At 39.3% G+C, this 17814-nt stretch overlaps 1 protein-coding gene across 2 annotated transcripts in view; it reads right to left on the bottom strand.

Moving 5' to 3' along the window:
* Positions 1–6206: 6206 nt before the first annotated feature.
* The window catches only part of pak4 (p21 protein (Cdc42/Rac)-activated kinase 4), a 35569-nt gene continuing 23961 nt past the window's right edge, over positions 6207–17814 (bottom strand). For both annotated transcript variants that reach the window (XM_007552460.2, XM_007552461.2), the window contains exons 6-11: positions 16771–17223; positions 15069–15202; positions 13932–14058; positions 8802–8927; positions 8537–8671; positions 6207–7068 (exon numbers count right to left, since the gene is read on the bottom strand). In XM_007552460.2, the coding sequence (XP_007552522.1) occupies positions 6913–7068; positions 8537–8671; positions 8802–8927; positions 13932–14058; positions 15069–15202; positions 16771–17223 (1131 nt within the window). In that variant the 3' untranslated portion in view covers positions 6207–6912. The remainder of the gene's footprint in view (positions 7069–8536; positions 8672–8801; positions 8928–13931; positions 14059–15068; positions 15203–16770; positions 17224–17814) is intronic.

The following is a 17814-nucleotide window of genomic DNA, read 5'->3' as shown; positions in this document are numbered from 1 at the left end:
CCTGAACTGATTCATGGATGAACAGGTTTCTAACTGAACAGATTCACAACTGAACTGATTCATGGATGAACAGGTTTCTAACTGAACAGATTCACAACTGAACTGATTCATGAATGAATAGGTTCATAAATTTGCTCTAGAAACTGCTTTTGACAAAACTTTTGAGTTTTTGAAGTGTACTGGCCGAATCCTGGCCACTCGCTCAGGTTGGTTCATCCTTCAGTTTCAACATTTTACTCTGTGTCAAATTCTCCCATTAAATTTTGTTTGTTGTTGCAGCATTAAGATCAGGTGGGTTAACCCAGAAACGGACCGGAACCAGAACATTTTACATTCTGCTTTGCAGCTGCAGCAAAAGGTTTGATGTTTGATGTGGATCTTCTGGTCTCCAGAACCACAAACACCCAGCTGTCCTGCGGTAAATAACGGCACAGCTTCTCATTAAAGGGGACGCTCCGTTCTGTCCGCCTGCTGCAGCAGCAGCAGCAGCAGCTCCAGCAGCAGCAGCAGCAGCAGCAGCAGCAGCAGCTCCAGCTGCAGCTCCAGCAGCAGCAGCAGCAGCTTCCACCCAGAAGGCGGAAGTGCTAAAAATACAAAGCTGTGCTGACTCTGCCTGTTGCCTGTAAGACGGCGTGGAAACAGATTTTTTTCTGGGTTTCCACTGAAGGTTGCGTCAGAAAGCAGGTGAGGAACCAACAGGTACGGCGGCGACCTCAGAACAGGAGAGAACGTCTCCAATCCTCAGGAGAAATAAAGCAACCCCGACTTTTAATGAATGTTTTAATAAACCTTTAAGCACAAAAAAGAACATTTCAGAAAATCATTTTCAAACACAATAAATGTTTTAAAATAAACTTTTGAAAGTCAAACTTTCTAAAATTCTGCTTTTGCATGTTTAGAAAGGACTCGAATACAAACACAGCCTGTAAAAAGTCTTCACTCTTGGTGCTTTTACCTTTTATTGCTTTTACAAATCAATCCTGATCAGAGCTAACGATTATTCTAGTAATCAAATATTCTGACCATTAATCGATTAAAAATGGGACATTCTGCAAAATTTACATCTAACCATGCAGTTCAGCGTATTTTATGCGATAGCAGAAATGCACTAAAAGACGCAAATAAAAACTGAATTCTGTTTTAAATATAAAAAACATTAACATTATTTCCCAAAGTGAACGGATTTAAGTTTTCAACCGCAGCCGTGTCTTTAAAACCGTGAACTGGATCCACTGGTCTCATGGTTTAATATCAATGAAACTGAACGTTTTCCTCCAGACTTCCTGATTCTGTGACATCACTTCCTCTTCAGGCACCTGGTTCCCTAAACCAGGGATGTCCAAAGTGCGGCCCGGGGCCCATTTGTGACCCTTAGAAGGGATTCTGCGACCCAGACTCAAGTTTAACTCGGGCATTCTGGACCCGACTTGTTATTCAGAGAAATATTATAAAATCGTCTTCAAATGGAAAATGTTGGTGCAGCACAAAGTTTTCTACTATAATCAGCACAAATCTAATTTTTGTTCCTCTTATGTGGCAAAGTTGGGCCACAAGCATTCAGCAGCATTCAGAGAAGTAAAGACAGATCCATTCACTAAAGTTTGCAAATCTGGAGAAAAGACTTCCTGACCCACTCTGGGCGATAAAATACCCGACTGCTGGTTGTTCTACGAAAACATTCAGGGTTGAATTTAATGCTGAAGAGGTAAAAATAAAATAAATAATTTGATAACATTCTGCACCAGAAACATCTAAACTCCCTCCAGAATTTCTTCAACCTAATTTATTTCTTGATGTGATCAGAACACAGATAATATCATCTTTTCCAACAAAACATTTGCAAAAACTCTTAATGTGAAGTTATGTTTTTACAACAGTAATAACATTTACAAAAATTCAGTTTCTATGCACCACAAATCTGGAACAAACTTCCAGAAAACTGAAAAACAGCCGAAACACTGAGCTCCTAAAAATGAAAACGAAATGTAGAGTAAATCTGAGTCACAATAAATGGAAGATTGACCAAAATATTTGAGGTGTGTTGATGACTTGGATGATTATTTTTCACTTTTTGCAGCTTCTTCATGGTGAACCTCAACACTTTGAGGTTTGGTTCATCCAGGTGAGAGGCGTTTACTGTGAACAAACTGTGGCCGCTGATTGGTCAGTTGCTGAATTGATTCATTCAATGGGTTCAACGTAAAAATCTTCATTCTTACATTGGAGATTTCGTCTGAGAAAATTTGCACGACTGAAAAGACGCCGTAAAGGAAGCAGCTAATTGATGGCAACGTCACGGCAACCACAGGTGGAAAACCACATTTTCAGAACATTTCTCCCCAGAGCAGAGAAAATCTTTCCTAAACGAAGCTGCTCTGCTTTCTAAAATCTGATTAGTGACGTTAGAGAAACTACCAGCTTAGACAAAAAACTTCTTCAAAGTTTCAGCAGCTTTTATAAATCATTTAAAATAAACCACAAAGACTGGCTGTTTCCAACATCCACTATTAAAAACTACTTTGACTCGACAAAAAGCTACGACATGCGCTTTGTGATGCGTTTCTGTCTGCAGAAAAACTTGGTCTGTTTGAAGGAACAAAGAAGCGACGGGCACACCCGAGTCAGAATCATCGCAAAGGAATGTCAACTTTAACTTCTGCAGGCGCTTCACTCACAGCCTGGAGGAAAAAATATGCATATTTTTGCACATTTTAAAGTTTTCTTTGTGTCTTTTAGCACCTTTACTGTTGCTAAATTAATTGACTTCCATGTGGAAATGTGAATATTTACTAAACAAATTTAATTACAAAACCCTCATTTACTTTTTGAAGGGATGATTTAAAACACACTACCAGCTGAGAGGAGTGTCTCGTGCCTTGTAAGATTGGTTCTGTTTTATTGTCCCAGTGGTTTTTTAGCATAATTTATTTCCGTTTCTGGTGGTGGAGACAATGGAGACTTTAAACCTGAAGCCAGTTCTGCTTTTTTCCAGGTTCACATGAGGCAGAACATCAAAAATCTGCATTAGCTTGTGAGCGGGGACTCCAGTTTGAAGTCTCAGACAATGCTACAAAATATGCAAAGAAACTGTTTCTTCCTCATTTTTATTCACCGTTCAATAATTATTACATCCGTTTAGCATAAATGCTGCTTCATACCTTCTGATTGTAGTTGGCCAGGATTTTTTTGTCAAACTTTTCCATTTCACGCTGCTATGCTACACTATGCTAGCTACACTATGCTAGCTACACTATGCTAGTTTCATCTAGTTTAACCCTGTTCTTAGTTTTATTAGAAATTTGTAAAGAGTTAAAAAGTTGTATGTGATCGAGACGATCTGCAACCCTGACCCAGTTACATCGGTTCTGTCAGGAGGAATGAGCCAGACTTAACAGAGATTAACTAAAACTAATGAAACAGTCATAGTTTGAACAATTATTTTTAAAACATTTATTAATTCTGAAACACAGGAAACTCTTATTGAATGCCAGGCAGTGTTTAAGAAACATTTGGTCTCAGGTGTAAAATCCTCTGCCAGGCGGTTGCTCTGCGTTAGAAATGAGTCATGACTTCATAAACGTCAGCCGGTCGGCCCAAATGGAAATCAGAACCTTAAAACTGTGCCATGAAATTCTGAGTATTTTCACAATTATTTATCGTCATCAATCAAAATATTGATATGGTACAAACCAGAAAACAAGATACAACTTGGAAATAAAACGATTAATCGTGATTAATCAATCAATGAAATAACTCAACTAATTTAGTAATCGATTAATCGTTAAATGGGCAACAGGTTTTTAATATATAGATATGGATAAGTTAACCTTCACAGTTAACTTAAAAATAAACTTATTTTTCATGGGAAAATATATCAAACAATATATGCCAAAAATAATTTAGGATAAATGTGAGAAAAAAAATAAGGCCACCTGGATTTTAGTTTGTACTTTATAACCATATTCTTTGATTCAATCTACTGTTTCTATAAAGCTACGCCTGTTGAAGTTCTACTCTCTGGTTTTATTCTTTTTTTAGTATTTGTGTTTTCACAAAACAAAACCTGGATAGAGACAGAAGGAAAAGATTTTGTGCAGTCACACAGGCAGAATTGAAATTATAATTTCTCTGCTTTATTTAAGATGTGCCAACAAATCTGTGTCTGTTGTGAATTATGAGGAACGTAGATGTCTATATTTGAAAATTTAAAAAATCTAAATATAGAAAATAAAGTTGGATACAGATTGCATTCGCCTGCTGTGTGAAAGTAGCCAAAAACACCAACTGCTGTTATATTTGATTATGGGCACCTCGCTATTATTGTTTACATCCGGAAATTTCATTCTGGAGGCAAAAAGACGATTGTTTTCCTCGCCATCCGTAACCGCCGCCGCGCCGTTAACTAAATGAAACCTGGAGATTCATTATCGCAGTGCGCCACAGCAAAGAGGAAAAATAACACAGCAAAACCGTTAAAGAACAACTCAAAACCTCTTTCATCGCTCTGTGTCGGCTACGCTACACGCAGACCCGTTGCCATAGCAACTGACAACAACGCCACTTTATGTTCCTGGATTCAACAGCAAGAACAAACATTTCCCACATAAAGAACAGAACATTGAGTCAGTTACAGATTTATGTTTTCAGGTTTGATGTTTAGTTTGCGATTATTAATAAGCGATCGCTGCGGTAATTAGCTACCGCTGCTATTAGCTAAGCTAACACGGTGGTAGATAATATAATTTAAACACCTGCTCTACTGATTATCTGTCAGAGTTTATGTTTAGGTTGCCTTTTTTTATTTATTTTAAATGAACCGAAACGCCAAATTCCACATCACATCTACATGTTACGGTTGTCAAAGTCAAGCTAGCATAACTGAACTACTTCCTCGCTATTTTTAAAATTAAAACATTTCCAGACCTTATCAGTCGTAGTGTAGCACAGCACTGCATCCATTTTTCTTTTGTATATCAGATGAATATTTAAGATTTTGCGAGTTGCACTGCTAACTGTTATTGGTTTTAACTGTTATAAGTTAAAACCAAAGCTAGTCATCATCAGATGGCAGCTTTTTGCCCTCTGGAGCTTGTGACATCACGCGGATCCACAGAACAGCAGTTTGTGTTTACAACAGGAATCACTTAATCAATACAACAGATTGAGTTTAGCTGGTCCTCTGGATGTGGAAAACCAAACAGTTTGTTTCATTTACAGTTCAGGCGCCAAATCAGATAAACCTGCAGACCTCCTCTGAGGACGCCCGGCTGCATTTAATGGAGAAAAAGTGTCATTCAGAAACAAGACGGGTCAACTTCATCTGTCGTTTACTGTAAAAACAGCTTGTTAGTAGCAGGAGACATAAAAAAAAAACATCACAAGAGTTCAAGAAGTTTCAGTATTTTAGTTCATTTTCTACAGTGAAAAAATTAAATATAAAAAAAAAATCAAACATAAAGTAAAGCCTATTGTTCTAAAAATGCTACAGATATTAAAACATAAAGAAGGAATTAGTAAAATTTGACCTGGTGTTATGGGACTGTGTGCTGATTGGTTAATGCTCCCATAGCGTCTCTTCTGAAGGGTTTAGTGTTGCACGAACGAGTGCAGCTCCTCTGCATCTCATCACCAGTGCTCGATACGTTTCACTCTGCACACTGCAAAAACTCAAAATCCAACCAAGTATTTCTGGGTAGTTTCTAGTGCAAATATCTTATTACACTTGAAATAAGAGAAAATAACTTATAAACAACTTTACAGCAAAATACAGGAGCTTGTGCATCACGTCACCATAAAGCTTCCTTTATAGATGAATAATAGTTTATAAATATGTTATTCATTCATCTATAAACACTTAATAAATCATCATAACTGTTGAATTAAGAATGGGAAGATATATCAAAAATACATTTGCAAATGCTTATTGTTCTTACAAGGTAGTCTGAAATATTCAGTACAATAACTCTAGATAATTAATGCATAATAAACAGTTATTAATGATTTATAAAGTGCTTAAAGATGAATTAACATATCTGAATTACTGGCCATCTGTAAGTGAAGACTTTTTGTAAAGAAGCTATATTCCTTAAAATAGATGTAAAAGTTACCAATTCTACCGGGAGATTATTTATAAAAATATCTTGATATAAATTAAATAATCAGTTTAACTTGTCCTGCTTTTAATCAATTTTAGCAGATTTACATAAAACAAGCTCCTTTATTTTACTGAAAACTATTTTTGAGTTTGTCTTATTTCAAATGTATTGAGATGTTTGCACTTCCATCTATGCAGAAATATTTGGTAAGATTTTGTGCTTTTGCATCATAATAAACAAAATACAACAATCATAAAAACAGACGGTAAATTATCAATGTTTTCTCTATGTTCACCGTTTTTACAGAGGAATATTAGGAAATAAGTGGAAGAAAAAAAGTCCTCTGCTACCATGACTCCAGTGTTTACATGTTCACTTAGTGTGTTTTTGCTCGTTTACAACAGGAAGCTAGGATAATTATGGCTACAAAATACAGTCCGAGTCCAAAGGTCGCCGCTGTCAGTAGTAAATTCAGGGTCCAGAGGTCGGGATCAGTGTCTGTAGTGGAAACGTTGCAGATTGTCGGTAAGTGAGATTTAAAAAGTTACTCCAACCGTCACCGACTCCTTCGAACCCGGCTGTACTCCAAAACAACAAAAGGAAAAGAGCCTTTTTCTGCGTCCGGAAACACACGACATCACACTCATTCACCCACGCATTCGTCGTTATTGCCTCTGATTCGGGGAGCGCGCTCCCCACAGTTCAGTGACTCACAGCGGATAGCAGGATCCTCCCGCACCGCCTGGGCTCCCGGTGCGGGAGGATCCTGATCCGCCCGAGTCGCCTTCACAGCCCCGGAGGTGTGGAGCGCCGCGCTTCATCGCATCCTGTTCTGCCGCATCAGGGGGACGATGCAGGACGGCGGGCCGGCCTTGGACAGGAACTGGTGCTTCAGCAGCTCGCTGGCCGTCGCCCTCTGAGCCGGCTCACGCACCAGCATCCGGTCCAGGAAGCCTTTGAGGAGCGGGGACACCTGCAGGGAGACACCCAGGGCACTTACTTATTTAGCTATGAATATTCAGACTGTCTGAAAATGATAACTTACATTTATTCAGCAATATATTATGACTTGTATATTTATGTACAGTTGGGATTTTTATGTGGTTTTTAACATTTTTTAAAATTACGAGATTTCATTCACAATTTCACCGTCATGTCTGAACGATAAGTTTATTTTATGTGATAAATAGAAAAGAAAATCCTGAAGGTTTCATCATTTTATCTAAACAGATTACGGCGGTGTCATCTGGAGAACCTCAGGGCTCGGTACTGGGACCCATCCTGCTCTCCACTCGGACAGCTTAAACTACAGCTGCAATTAATTATTTCACTAATCGATTATTTTATCGATTAATCTGATAAAAACAATTCCATTCAACTACTAAAGCCTTTTTATACATTATTAAGAATACATTAAAGATGCAAATAAATAATTTAATCCCACTTTTAAACAAGAACATAAACATTTTATTACCTAAAATGAAATAAGGTATTGTTCCTTTGATCGATTCTGGAATCTGCAGCTAATAAAATATTTTACCATCAACATGTGAAAAGCTGAAACCTTCGGTTACATATCTGGTGATTATGTTTGGATTAATCGATTAGTAACTGGACAGGAAAAGGTCCTTACAGGAGATTTTCTTTTCATCTTAGATGCAAAATGCATTTTCTTTTGTACAGTTTTGGATTAGGTACCGTTCTGAGTGTGTTTGTAAAATGTTTATTTTGTTTAAAAAAATAGATGTTAATTATTGAAAAATATGCAGAATGAGCCAATTTTCTTATCCGATTAATCAGAATAATCATCAACTGTCAGAATAATTGTGTGATAACTAGAACAATCGATTAATCATCAGAACAATTGTTAGAATAATCTTGTTATTGTCTGAACAGTTGATTGATCGTCAGTGTTTCATTGTGTGAGTAACTGATAACTAAAATAATTGCCACTTGCAGCTCTGTCTCAATGTCCTGCTCTGCTCAGCTGCTGTCGTGTCGTTTCACAGAAATGAAAAGGAAATGACGAAGCTGATAAGACCCTGAACCACAGAGATGATAAACCGTCAGCTGGACAGAAGGTGTCGGTTTCGTTTTCACTAAATATATCCGTCACATTTCACAGTAAAGATACAATCAGACATTTTGATTCTGATGACCCAAAACTACGACTTAAAGAGACATTAAGTGAAACAGGTTTTATGTTCCAAAGACTTCTGCTTCATTCTGATTTATTCGGTGATTATGAAAGCAGCAGTGAGAGTGAATACAAGTTCAGATAACTCAACTCTTTTCCCATCTTGTGTCTCAACTCTTACAACATTATAAAGAAACATTTTGGCCTTGAAGACGACGTGGGAAAACAACCACGTTTCACATTCCTCACAAAGAAACAAGCATTTCACATCCTGGTTTTGGTGGGTCTGCTTCAGCAGTTTCACCTTGTGCAGGTTCTTCAGTTTGGGCGGCTGGTTGTCTCGAATCATCTTCATGGCTTTGAGCGGCGGCTCGTTGAAGTACGGCGGCTCGCCGTCCACCATCTCTATCACCATGATGCCCAGAGACCAGATGTCTACCTGCAAACGCCCGGCGGAAAACATCAAAAAGACAAATAAAAGTAAACGTTCAGTCGCCTGATTGTTTTCACCCGCATGTTTCATGGACGTTAGTTTTGTGAAAACAGAATAATTTATCAGTAATTTTCACCTCTGGTCCGTACGGCAGCCGGGATATGAGCTCTGGTGCCATCCAGTACGGCGTTCCAACCAGAGACTTCCTCCGCTGGACTTCCTTAGAAACCTGAGCGCAGAAACCGAAGTCTGACAGCTTCACCTGGAGACGGAAGTACAAACACAGCGATGCTAAGTCTGTTTATGACAGGCAGCATTCACACCTGCCCTGTTCAATGGTTGCTTACTGCGCCAGACTTTGAATCCATATGTGAACGCCAAGCGGACCAGAGACCGCTCTAAAAGCAGGAAGTGGACTACAACACAGGGAATTCTGGGTAAATACAACCAAAACAAACGCAGAGGCCAAAAACAGGTTTTCCAAAATGTTTGGCATGTTTGACACAGTGCAGGGTGAAACAACCACAGCAGCTGAAGGTAACAAATACACTGCAAAAACACAAAACCTTACCAATTAATTTTGGTCCAGTTTTTAGTGCAAGTATTTTAGTACACTTGAAATAAGACAAAACTAACTTTTCAGCAAGATACAGGAGTTTGTTTTAGGTCAATAATTCCTTAATATTCATGAAAAAATACTAGTCCACTGATTATTTCACCCACATTTTTCCCATAAGTGAAACAATCTGTCAGTGGAACTAGAAATGTGAATTAGTTTAATCTTATTCCAAGATATTTGCACGAGAAACTAGACTTGAAATACTTTGTACGGTTTTGTGTTTTTGCAGTGTGTTGCAACTTTGGTCCCAAATCAAGTTGAGCCAACTGTTGCTTTTGGGTGTGAAAGCAACCTACAGGTTAGAAAACTAATTTTCTGCCTTATTAGGCGTTTTAATCCAAAACAAAGTGGTATTTTTGTTTGAGCCGTTATGTGGGGCATAACTCTGCAGCCTCCTGCAGAGGACAGATGAGAACCCACCCTTCTCTTTCTCAGAAGGTTTGTGCCCGGCTGAGTAATGTTGAGAAGCGGATTGTGACGCCGACCACAAGGCCGTGTGCAGCGCTCAAACCCAGAGAGGGAAATGAAACAAGCTGGTTCAGAGAAGTGACTCTCATTTAAACAAACACATTCATGCAGCCAATGTGTAACATGACCTCAGCGGATGCCACACGACACCTGATATCATTATATTTAACTGAACAGCGCAGTAATTTAGCATCGGATAACGATAAGAGAACTTTAAAAAACAGCAAGCAGGTTCATGAGGAAGGTCAAACGCACGCCCATCCTCCTGCCGAGAAACGCTTCAGGGTTGGCTGGGTCTGCTTCCCCTGCAAGGTCAAACCACAAAGTCCCTCACACCCAAACACCAAGCTCTGCAGCCTGCCCTGAGAACTGCAAACCAAAACCATGGATTCCTGCAAGCAAATCATCTCTATTTGGTAGAGAAAAGTGAAATTTGCATCCAAACATTTTGCACATGTCCAAAAATAAAGGCTGAAAGTGTGAGAAATGCAGAGAACCGAGATGGAGCTGCACAGCTGCAGAGTTCATCATCAAGTCAAGAAAAACAATACGGGAAATATTTCACCTTTAAAACAGCGAGTGCAATTAAGCCCGTCATGAAACGTTTTGTTGGACGGTAAATGGTTCCAGAAGTTTCTGCAATAAACGATGACATTGTTGATTTGAGGCCATTTTCATGTAATTTAATGTTAAGAATCAAAACATTAAATAACTTTAAATTCTGATGAACATTTAACAATAAAACTGGAAGACATTTTAATTATCCAAAACAAATAAAACTGATACTAAAGGCTTTATAAACAAAACTGTCCTTCAAAAAAAGAGCAAGTTGAGACCAAAACACCAGAATGAAAACTTTTATCATCCAGTTCGCAAAGAAGGGAAAGAGAGAAACAATAAATCATGCAAATGGAAATGATTGAGTTTGTTTTAATTTATTATGCAATTAACTGAGTTACTGCGACAGATCTAAGTGTAATGTTAAGGTGCTAAATTAGTTGGCGATTGTTTCAATAATCGATTAATTGTGATTAATCGTTTGAGGCCTAAGGACGTCCTGGCTGGTTTGCCTTCATAAATCTGTGAAGCCATTTTCTAGAAAAACATCCCACTACACCTGGAGCGCTCTCTCATTTGTGAAAGTCGTCACGTTTTTGACCTCAGTCTGTTAATTATTAGAAGATGAAACACGTTTCGACGTCTCAGACGTGTGAAACATTTTCTACGACAAAAACAAACCTCAGAGAGTCAAAGCCTGGGTCATCAGTACGAGCTCTGAATTATTAGCAGCAGACGATGAAACAGATTGCGGGTAACTGTTTTCGTTTCATCTCCTGGCTTGAAAGAGACAAAACGACGCCTGCAGCAGCAGCTGGAGTCCAGAACTCTGGGTGAAACAAGCGAAGACGCCAAACCACAGACAAAAGCCAGCTTCCACTGTGGTTTACACATTAGCTCATCTAAACTCAGAATGTGTGACTTGCACATTGTTGATCATCATAAGCAAAGGAGGGTCAGGCTCGACTCGAAACTCGCAAGTTAACAGCCTTGGCTTTGTTTTGGTGCAACTGAAAAGGAAGCGAGAGAGGCAGCGCTTTGGATCAATAAGGCAAGTTAATCCAGGTTAAGACCGAAACTAAAGGTTATCAACAGATCATTCTAACAATCGATTGTTCTGACCATTAATTTCTTTAAAAATGTCAAAATTCTGCAGATTTTTCCTTTTTTTAAAAATATATATATAAAATGCAATAACATTGCATTTCTTTAGTGAACGCTTGATCATTTGTAGCAAACAAAGCATCTGGAGATGTGAAAAGCTCTGACTGAACACCAATCAGTGTAAGATTGATCAGTGATTATTTATCCATAAAAAATAATTGAGTATCAAAAGCTGCTCAGGTTTAACAATTTCTAAATAAATGTGATTTATGCAAGAGTGCAACTTTTTATACGTTTTCCTCTTCCTGTTTTGACTAATGCGATGTCTGGAAAATGCCGTCCTCTTCAGTCCCTCTTTGTTGTCTCATCTCTAGGTAAAATCCGCGTTGACGCGTTGCAAGTTAATGTTTACATCTGGATATTCAGACTGTTACAGTTTTATGCTTTCAGGCTTTGTGTTTATTTTGCGATTATTAATAAGTAATCGCTGCAGTAAATTAGCTACCGCTGGTATTAGTTAAACTAACACAGCGGAAGTAGATTGCTCTACTGATGATCGGTCACAGTTTGTGTGTTTGTTGCCTTTTTTTTACTCAACTAAAACAACAAATTCTGCAGCACATCTTCGTTAAGGACATCAAAGTCAAGCTAGCATAGCTAGCTCTTCTTCGCTATTTTTCTTACAATTTTTTCCTGGCCTTTTTATCTTGTTGTAGAGTTGACAATTAGCATCAAAGCATTGCGTCCCTTCTTCTTTTATATATGATGCGTAGATTTAAGACTTAGTGCGTTACGTTGATAACAATGCTAGCAGGTTTTTGCCCTCCAATGGATAAATGGGAGGTGGATCTTGCATGCATGACATCACGCTGCAATGTGTCTATATTAGCCACATAGTTGTGTCTAATAATTATGTAACAACAACATGTTGTTACATTTGAAAAAGTAACAAGATATAGTCTGGAAATTACTGTAAATGAATTGCTGATATCAGTAATAAGAGATGTTTCTGATGCACAGCTGTTACCAATGCAATGTTACAGAACCTGACAGAAACAATGAAATTATTTGGTTTTATAAAAATACAAAAACTAGTATACTACAGTTACGTGTAATCTTTAATTTAATTGTTAGGATGCATACAGATGGCAAAGCTCAGGATTTACCCAATGAAAGACAGACGGCCATAACAACCTGCAAGTAAACAGAATCCAACACACAGAGTGACTGCAATGTTCTTTTTCTGTTTATTACGCACCTGAACTAACATTGCATCGTCAACATTAGTGTAATAAACTGTTCTGCTGACTGTGACACCAAGCAAACTGAGGCGCTTCTCACTTTGGAGTTGCTATGCAACCAGGCTGGTTTCATTTTCTGCAGAAAGCAGAAACCTGCTTGTCACCACGCAGGAAGTGATCTGGTATCTGCTGCAGCTCAGCAACAATACCAAAAAACTAGAAATTAGGCCACTCTTAACTCCAGACCGATCTTATTTACATCGCAACCCAAGGTCCTTGTTTTTTAAAGAAGTGGGAAACTTATTGTTCTTAACTGCAATTAAAACTAGAAGTAAAAAAAGAGCTGATGATTGGTTCTAATATGAATAAATAAATACCGGTAACAGGCCTTATACCTGCAGTATGTAAATGTATTTTACATATTTCTTATGACAGACTTTGTAAACACTGAGCTCCTCTCCCAGTGCCAACTAGAAACAACCAATCAGAGCCAGGAGGCGGGTCTTTGCACTGTCAATCACCCTCCGTGCTCTGCTACTATAGTGCAGTTCGAATGCATATGTAAACGCCAAGCAGACTAGAGACCGTTCCAAAAGCAGGAAGTGGACTGCAGGGCAGGGCATTCTGGGTAAATACAACCAAACACACCCGCTAGCTTAGCGTTAGCTGGAGAAACGTCTCGTGGTTCTTTATCAAAGACTAAAGAGAAATCCTCCAACTGCTAAAATCTGACGCTGCTCCATTTTTGTTTACATTTCATTAAGACTAAAGTTGCACTCTGTCGTTTTCCTCAGTGGTTCTAGGTGCAGCGCCCCCACAGGCCAGGAGGGGAACAGGTTGGTTCGACTCAGAGCAGAGAAAGAACCGCAGCAGCTGGAGGAGGAGCAGATGTTGCAACTTTGACACCCGTAGATTAAAACTTCTGCATGAAAAACTTCAAATGAAACTCACTGTTGAGTAAGGTGGTAATTGTGTGATGCTGTGGGCCCAGTGAAACGTGTTGGAGCTCTTTAAAACGCCTGAAACTTAAACATGGGGGATATGATGAAAAACCACCAAATTAACTCAAAAATCCCAGATAAAACCTGAAGACGGAGATGAAGAAAAGAAAGATAAGCGACAGAACCAGGACTGCAACCAGAATATGGACAAACATCCGTCTTTCTGTGTGGAGGCAGACAGTAAAGATGCCAATATTTCTGAACAGACCAGTTTATTTGGAAGCTTTTTGGACGTGGAGGGCGTTGTGCGTTTTCGGCGTACGGCGGCTACGTACCCGGCCATCATGCGTCAGTAGGATGGAGTCGCTCTTTATGTCTCTGTGGATCACGCCTTGAGTGTGCAGGACAGACAGCGCCTTCAGCACTGACAGACAGACGGTGGCGATCTGCTCCTCGTTCATCCTGCAGTCAAACAGAAACCAAAGTCATCTGGGATTCAGTTTTTCTAGATTTTAGAGTTTCACTGAATTTCATGGGCGACTAATTTGAATTTGGCACCAAGAAAAGCAGCAGAGACACTGGAGACATTAAAAAGCTGCTCCTGTGGAAAAATACCAGATCACAGCACAGATTCTCCATCACTTTGTGCAACGTTGCCCCCTACTGGGCAGAAATATTTCTGCTGACATCAGATCAGTTCAATGACAACATTTTTAGTATCTTATACATTGTTTTTAACACTTTAAGAACTTATTTTCTCCTTTGTAGGAAAACAAAAAACTGGTTCTATTCCATTTCTACTAAATGCTTTAGTTGATTCAAAGACAGATTTCTTAATCAGCAGGTGGAAAGTTTCTGATAAAAAGCTGCAGTGAATTTTCACACATTTCTAGTTCCACATTTTTTCAACATTTTTGTAACATTCTCCACGTTTCAGAATAAAATTACTGATGGGACTCGATTCAAATATTTAATCAGGTTAATTACAAGGTGGATAACTAAATAATCGAAAATAAATTTCAATTTTAATTCAAAAACTGCTTTTAATAGAAATATGAACTCAACGACAAAGATTTTTATAGCTTATAGTTGCTTGTGCATCAGATTTAGGGCTGTACCAGAAACATGCAAATACAAGGGTTCCAGTTCGGGACTTTTGTATCCAAAACAATAATAAAAAGCGATAAATGGTGTCTAAGTTATTAATTAATTGAAATTTAAGTGTAAAACTTTCCAAGGGTTTGTTTGGCACAGCTTGTTCTGCTGGACTGAAGACATATTTAAATACCAGAGTGTGTTTGTAAGCAGTGCATGTAAACTTCTGGTTGTTTAAACTGAAACATTTTCCCACTCGGCATCCAATTTTTAATCCAAGAAATTCCAGGAAATCTGGCAAAGACCTGCAGTTTCTGCTAAGAAAAAGAACCAAAAGCAAGCAGCTGCGTCGCCATGACGACGGGTTCAGCCATCACCTGGTGTGCGTCACGATGTCGGTGAGCGCTCCTCCCTCCAGGAACTCCATGACCACCCAGAGTTCGTCGCCCACCAGGTAGCTGTTGTACATCTCCACCACGTTGTCATGGTGATAGTCCCGCATGATCACCACCTGCCGTCACCAGGAAAAACAAAACCAACAAACAGGAACTACCGTTACTATCATCACACAGCTGAGACTCGTGAGCGTTCATTCCTACCTCATGGTAGCATAAAGTTTCTTTTCTCTGTTGTCCATAGAATTTTATTTTAAAATGGTAAAAAAAAATTTTTTTCCTGAATATGTGCTTAATTCACTCTAGCTACAGTCCGTATCTGGTGCACTTTTTCCTTCCACTCAACTTTCTAGGTATAAGCTTAAACTTTTATAATTTTCTAAGACAGAATTATAGCTTATATAGATCTATGGATGATGTTCTGCATAGTTTCTAATTCTCTACAGACCAGGTTGCCTGTATTTTGAATGCTTATTTTATCTAATCAGCAACCAGGTTTCCATGAACTATTTTTTTATCTGCATTTCGATGCAACGCATTACAGAATGTTGATGGAAACGGCAAAATAAGAAATAACTTCCTCAAATTTGCAAAAAGGTTTTTATGCTTGTTTGAGGTGGTTTTTGACTTTTCCATTAAAAAAAGTTAATGGAAACACATCAGTTCTGAAGTAGCTAAATAGGCTCTGACGTAGCGAACTTCCCCCTTCATTAGTGGGTCTGTGCCTTACCAGAGGCACAGTTCAGACCTCCAGCTGAGATCGGATAATTCGGTTTTCCCAGATGTGTGGTTCATGATGGTTTACAACCTCTAGATCTTGTTTATTACAGCCATGCATGACAGCAACATCTGACAACATCTGCCTGGTTGCTTTGCTCTAAACCTGTAAACAGAAACTGGCCTAATTCACATTTTCCATTTATTTCCATGTTTGCAACATTTTAAAAGTTCACTCAAAGTTTTGATGACAATGGGATGGAAACACGGCTTATTTTATATCTAAATTAAATCTTTTTGGCGTCTGTTTTGGGCAGCAAAGAAATAATTTAATCGTACAGAGAAACACTACAAAAACGCAAAATCTTACCAAGTATTTTTGGTCTAGTTTCCAGTGCAAACACCTTAGTTCACTTGAAATAAGACAAAACTCATTCAGAGTAACTTTTCAGCAAGATACAGGAGCTTATCAATAGTTAATAATTCCTTAATATTGATTAAATCAGTGAAGTTTATTTGTTTAACACATTTCACCAACAAGGCAGTTCAAAGTGCTTTTCATCATAAAAACACAAAAATACAAAGTCATCAACAACTGAAACATTTGGCCAAATCTAAATGTGCTTACATTTAAAAAAGTACGAGTTTCACTACAATATGGGAAAAATCTCATAAGTGAAATAATCTCCCAGCAGAACTGGAACTTTTTCACCAATATTAAGGAATTATTGACTTAAAACAAGCTCCTATATCCTGCAGAAAAGTTACTTTTAAGTTAATTTTGTCAAAAATAGGTTGCCAGATTTTTTTGCAGTGTGGATTCATTTCTCATTTTCTGCTGACTTGTTTTGGTTTTGCAGCAGATTTTGCTGGAATGTTTACAGCTTTTCTGAGAGCTTTCCGTTTGAGCCACAGTCCACCTCCAGGAGGGGTCAGAGGTCAAAGCGGCCGGATGTTAAAGCCATACCTCGTTGAAGAGAAGTTCCCTGCGCTGCTGCTTCCTCAGGTCCATCTTCTTCACGGCCACCAGCTTCCCGGTCGTCTTCACTGTGGCGATGCACACGATTCCAGTGGATCCCTCGCCGATCTTGATGTAGTGGTCCAGGTAGGTCCGCGGGTCGCCGGGGTCCACCACCAGCTGCAGCGCCGCTCTGAACTGCTCATGGGAAACCCTCTGGGGCTCCCGCTGCGGGGAGCGGCCCTGCGGCGCCGCGCCGGACCCCGGTGCCGCCGCGGGCACGGGGGGCCGTGGGGCCGGCACGTTGGGGTGGGGGGTGTGCGGCAGCTGGGAGGAGTCCGGGGTCAGGCTGGGGTGGGAGGCGTGGTGGGAATGAGGGGGGCCGACTGGGGGTTTGGAGGAACCCCGGGCGGAGCTGCTGGAGGGTCCGTTCTGGGGGGAAGACTCATGGTGTCGCACCACCTGGATGGTAGAGACGAAAAACAGAAGAAAATCACAAACTTACAAAATGAAAAGGCGACAAACACGAACTCTGACAGGTCATCAGAGCTGGTGATCTGTCAACTCATCAGCTCTGAGCTTAGCTAATAGCAGCGGTAGCTAATCTACCACCGTGTTAGCTAAGCTAATAGCAGCGGTAGCTAATCTACCACCGTGTTAGCTTAGCTAATAGCAGCGGTAGCTAATCTACCACCTTGTTAGCTTAGCTAATAGCAGCGGTAGCTAATCTACCACCATGTTAGCTTAGCTAATAGCAGCGGTAGCTAATCTACCACCGTGTTAGCTAAGCTAATAGCAGCGGTAGCTAATCTACCACCGTGTTAGCTTAGCAAAATGTCCATAATTTCAATAACGTATAAAGTATAAATTATATTCCAACCTTCATTTCAAATACATAGATCAACAGGTCATTGAGCCATTAGGAATAATAAATATTGTTTATATTGAAACAATTCAAACATGTTGAGGTAAATTACCTTACTATTCAGAACGTTACAAAAAAAATCTCTAAATATCAGTTTTTTTGCATTTAGTAAATATAAATAATTTTGG

The sequence above is a fragment of the Poecilia formosa genome, unplaced genomic scaffold, assembly GCF_000485575.1.
Source record: "Poecilia formosa unplaced genomic scaffold, Poecilia_formosa-5.1.2 Scaffold48, whole genome shotgun sequence".
Classification (NCBI taxonomy): domain Eukaryota; kingdom Metazoa; phylum Chordata; class Actinopteri; order Cyprinodontiformes; family Poeciliidae; genus Poecilia; species Poecilia formosa.
The sequence above is the reverse complement of the archived record's forward strand: the minus strand, read 5'-3'. Positions and strand labels throughout refer to the sequence as shown.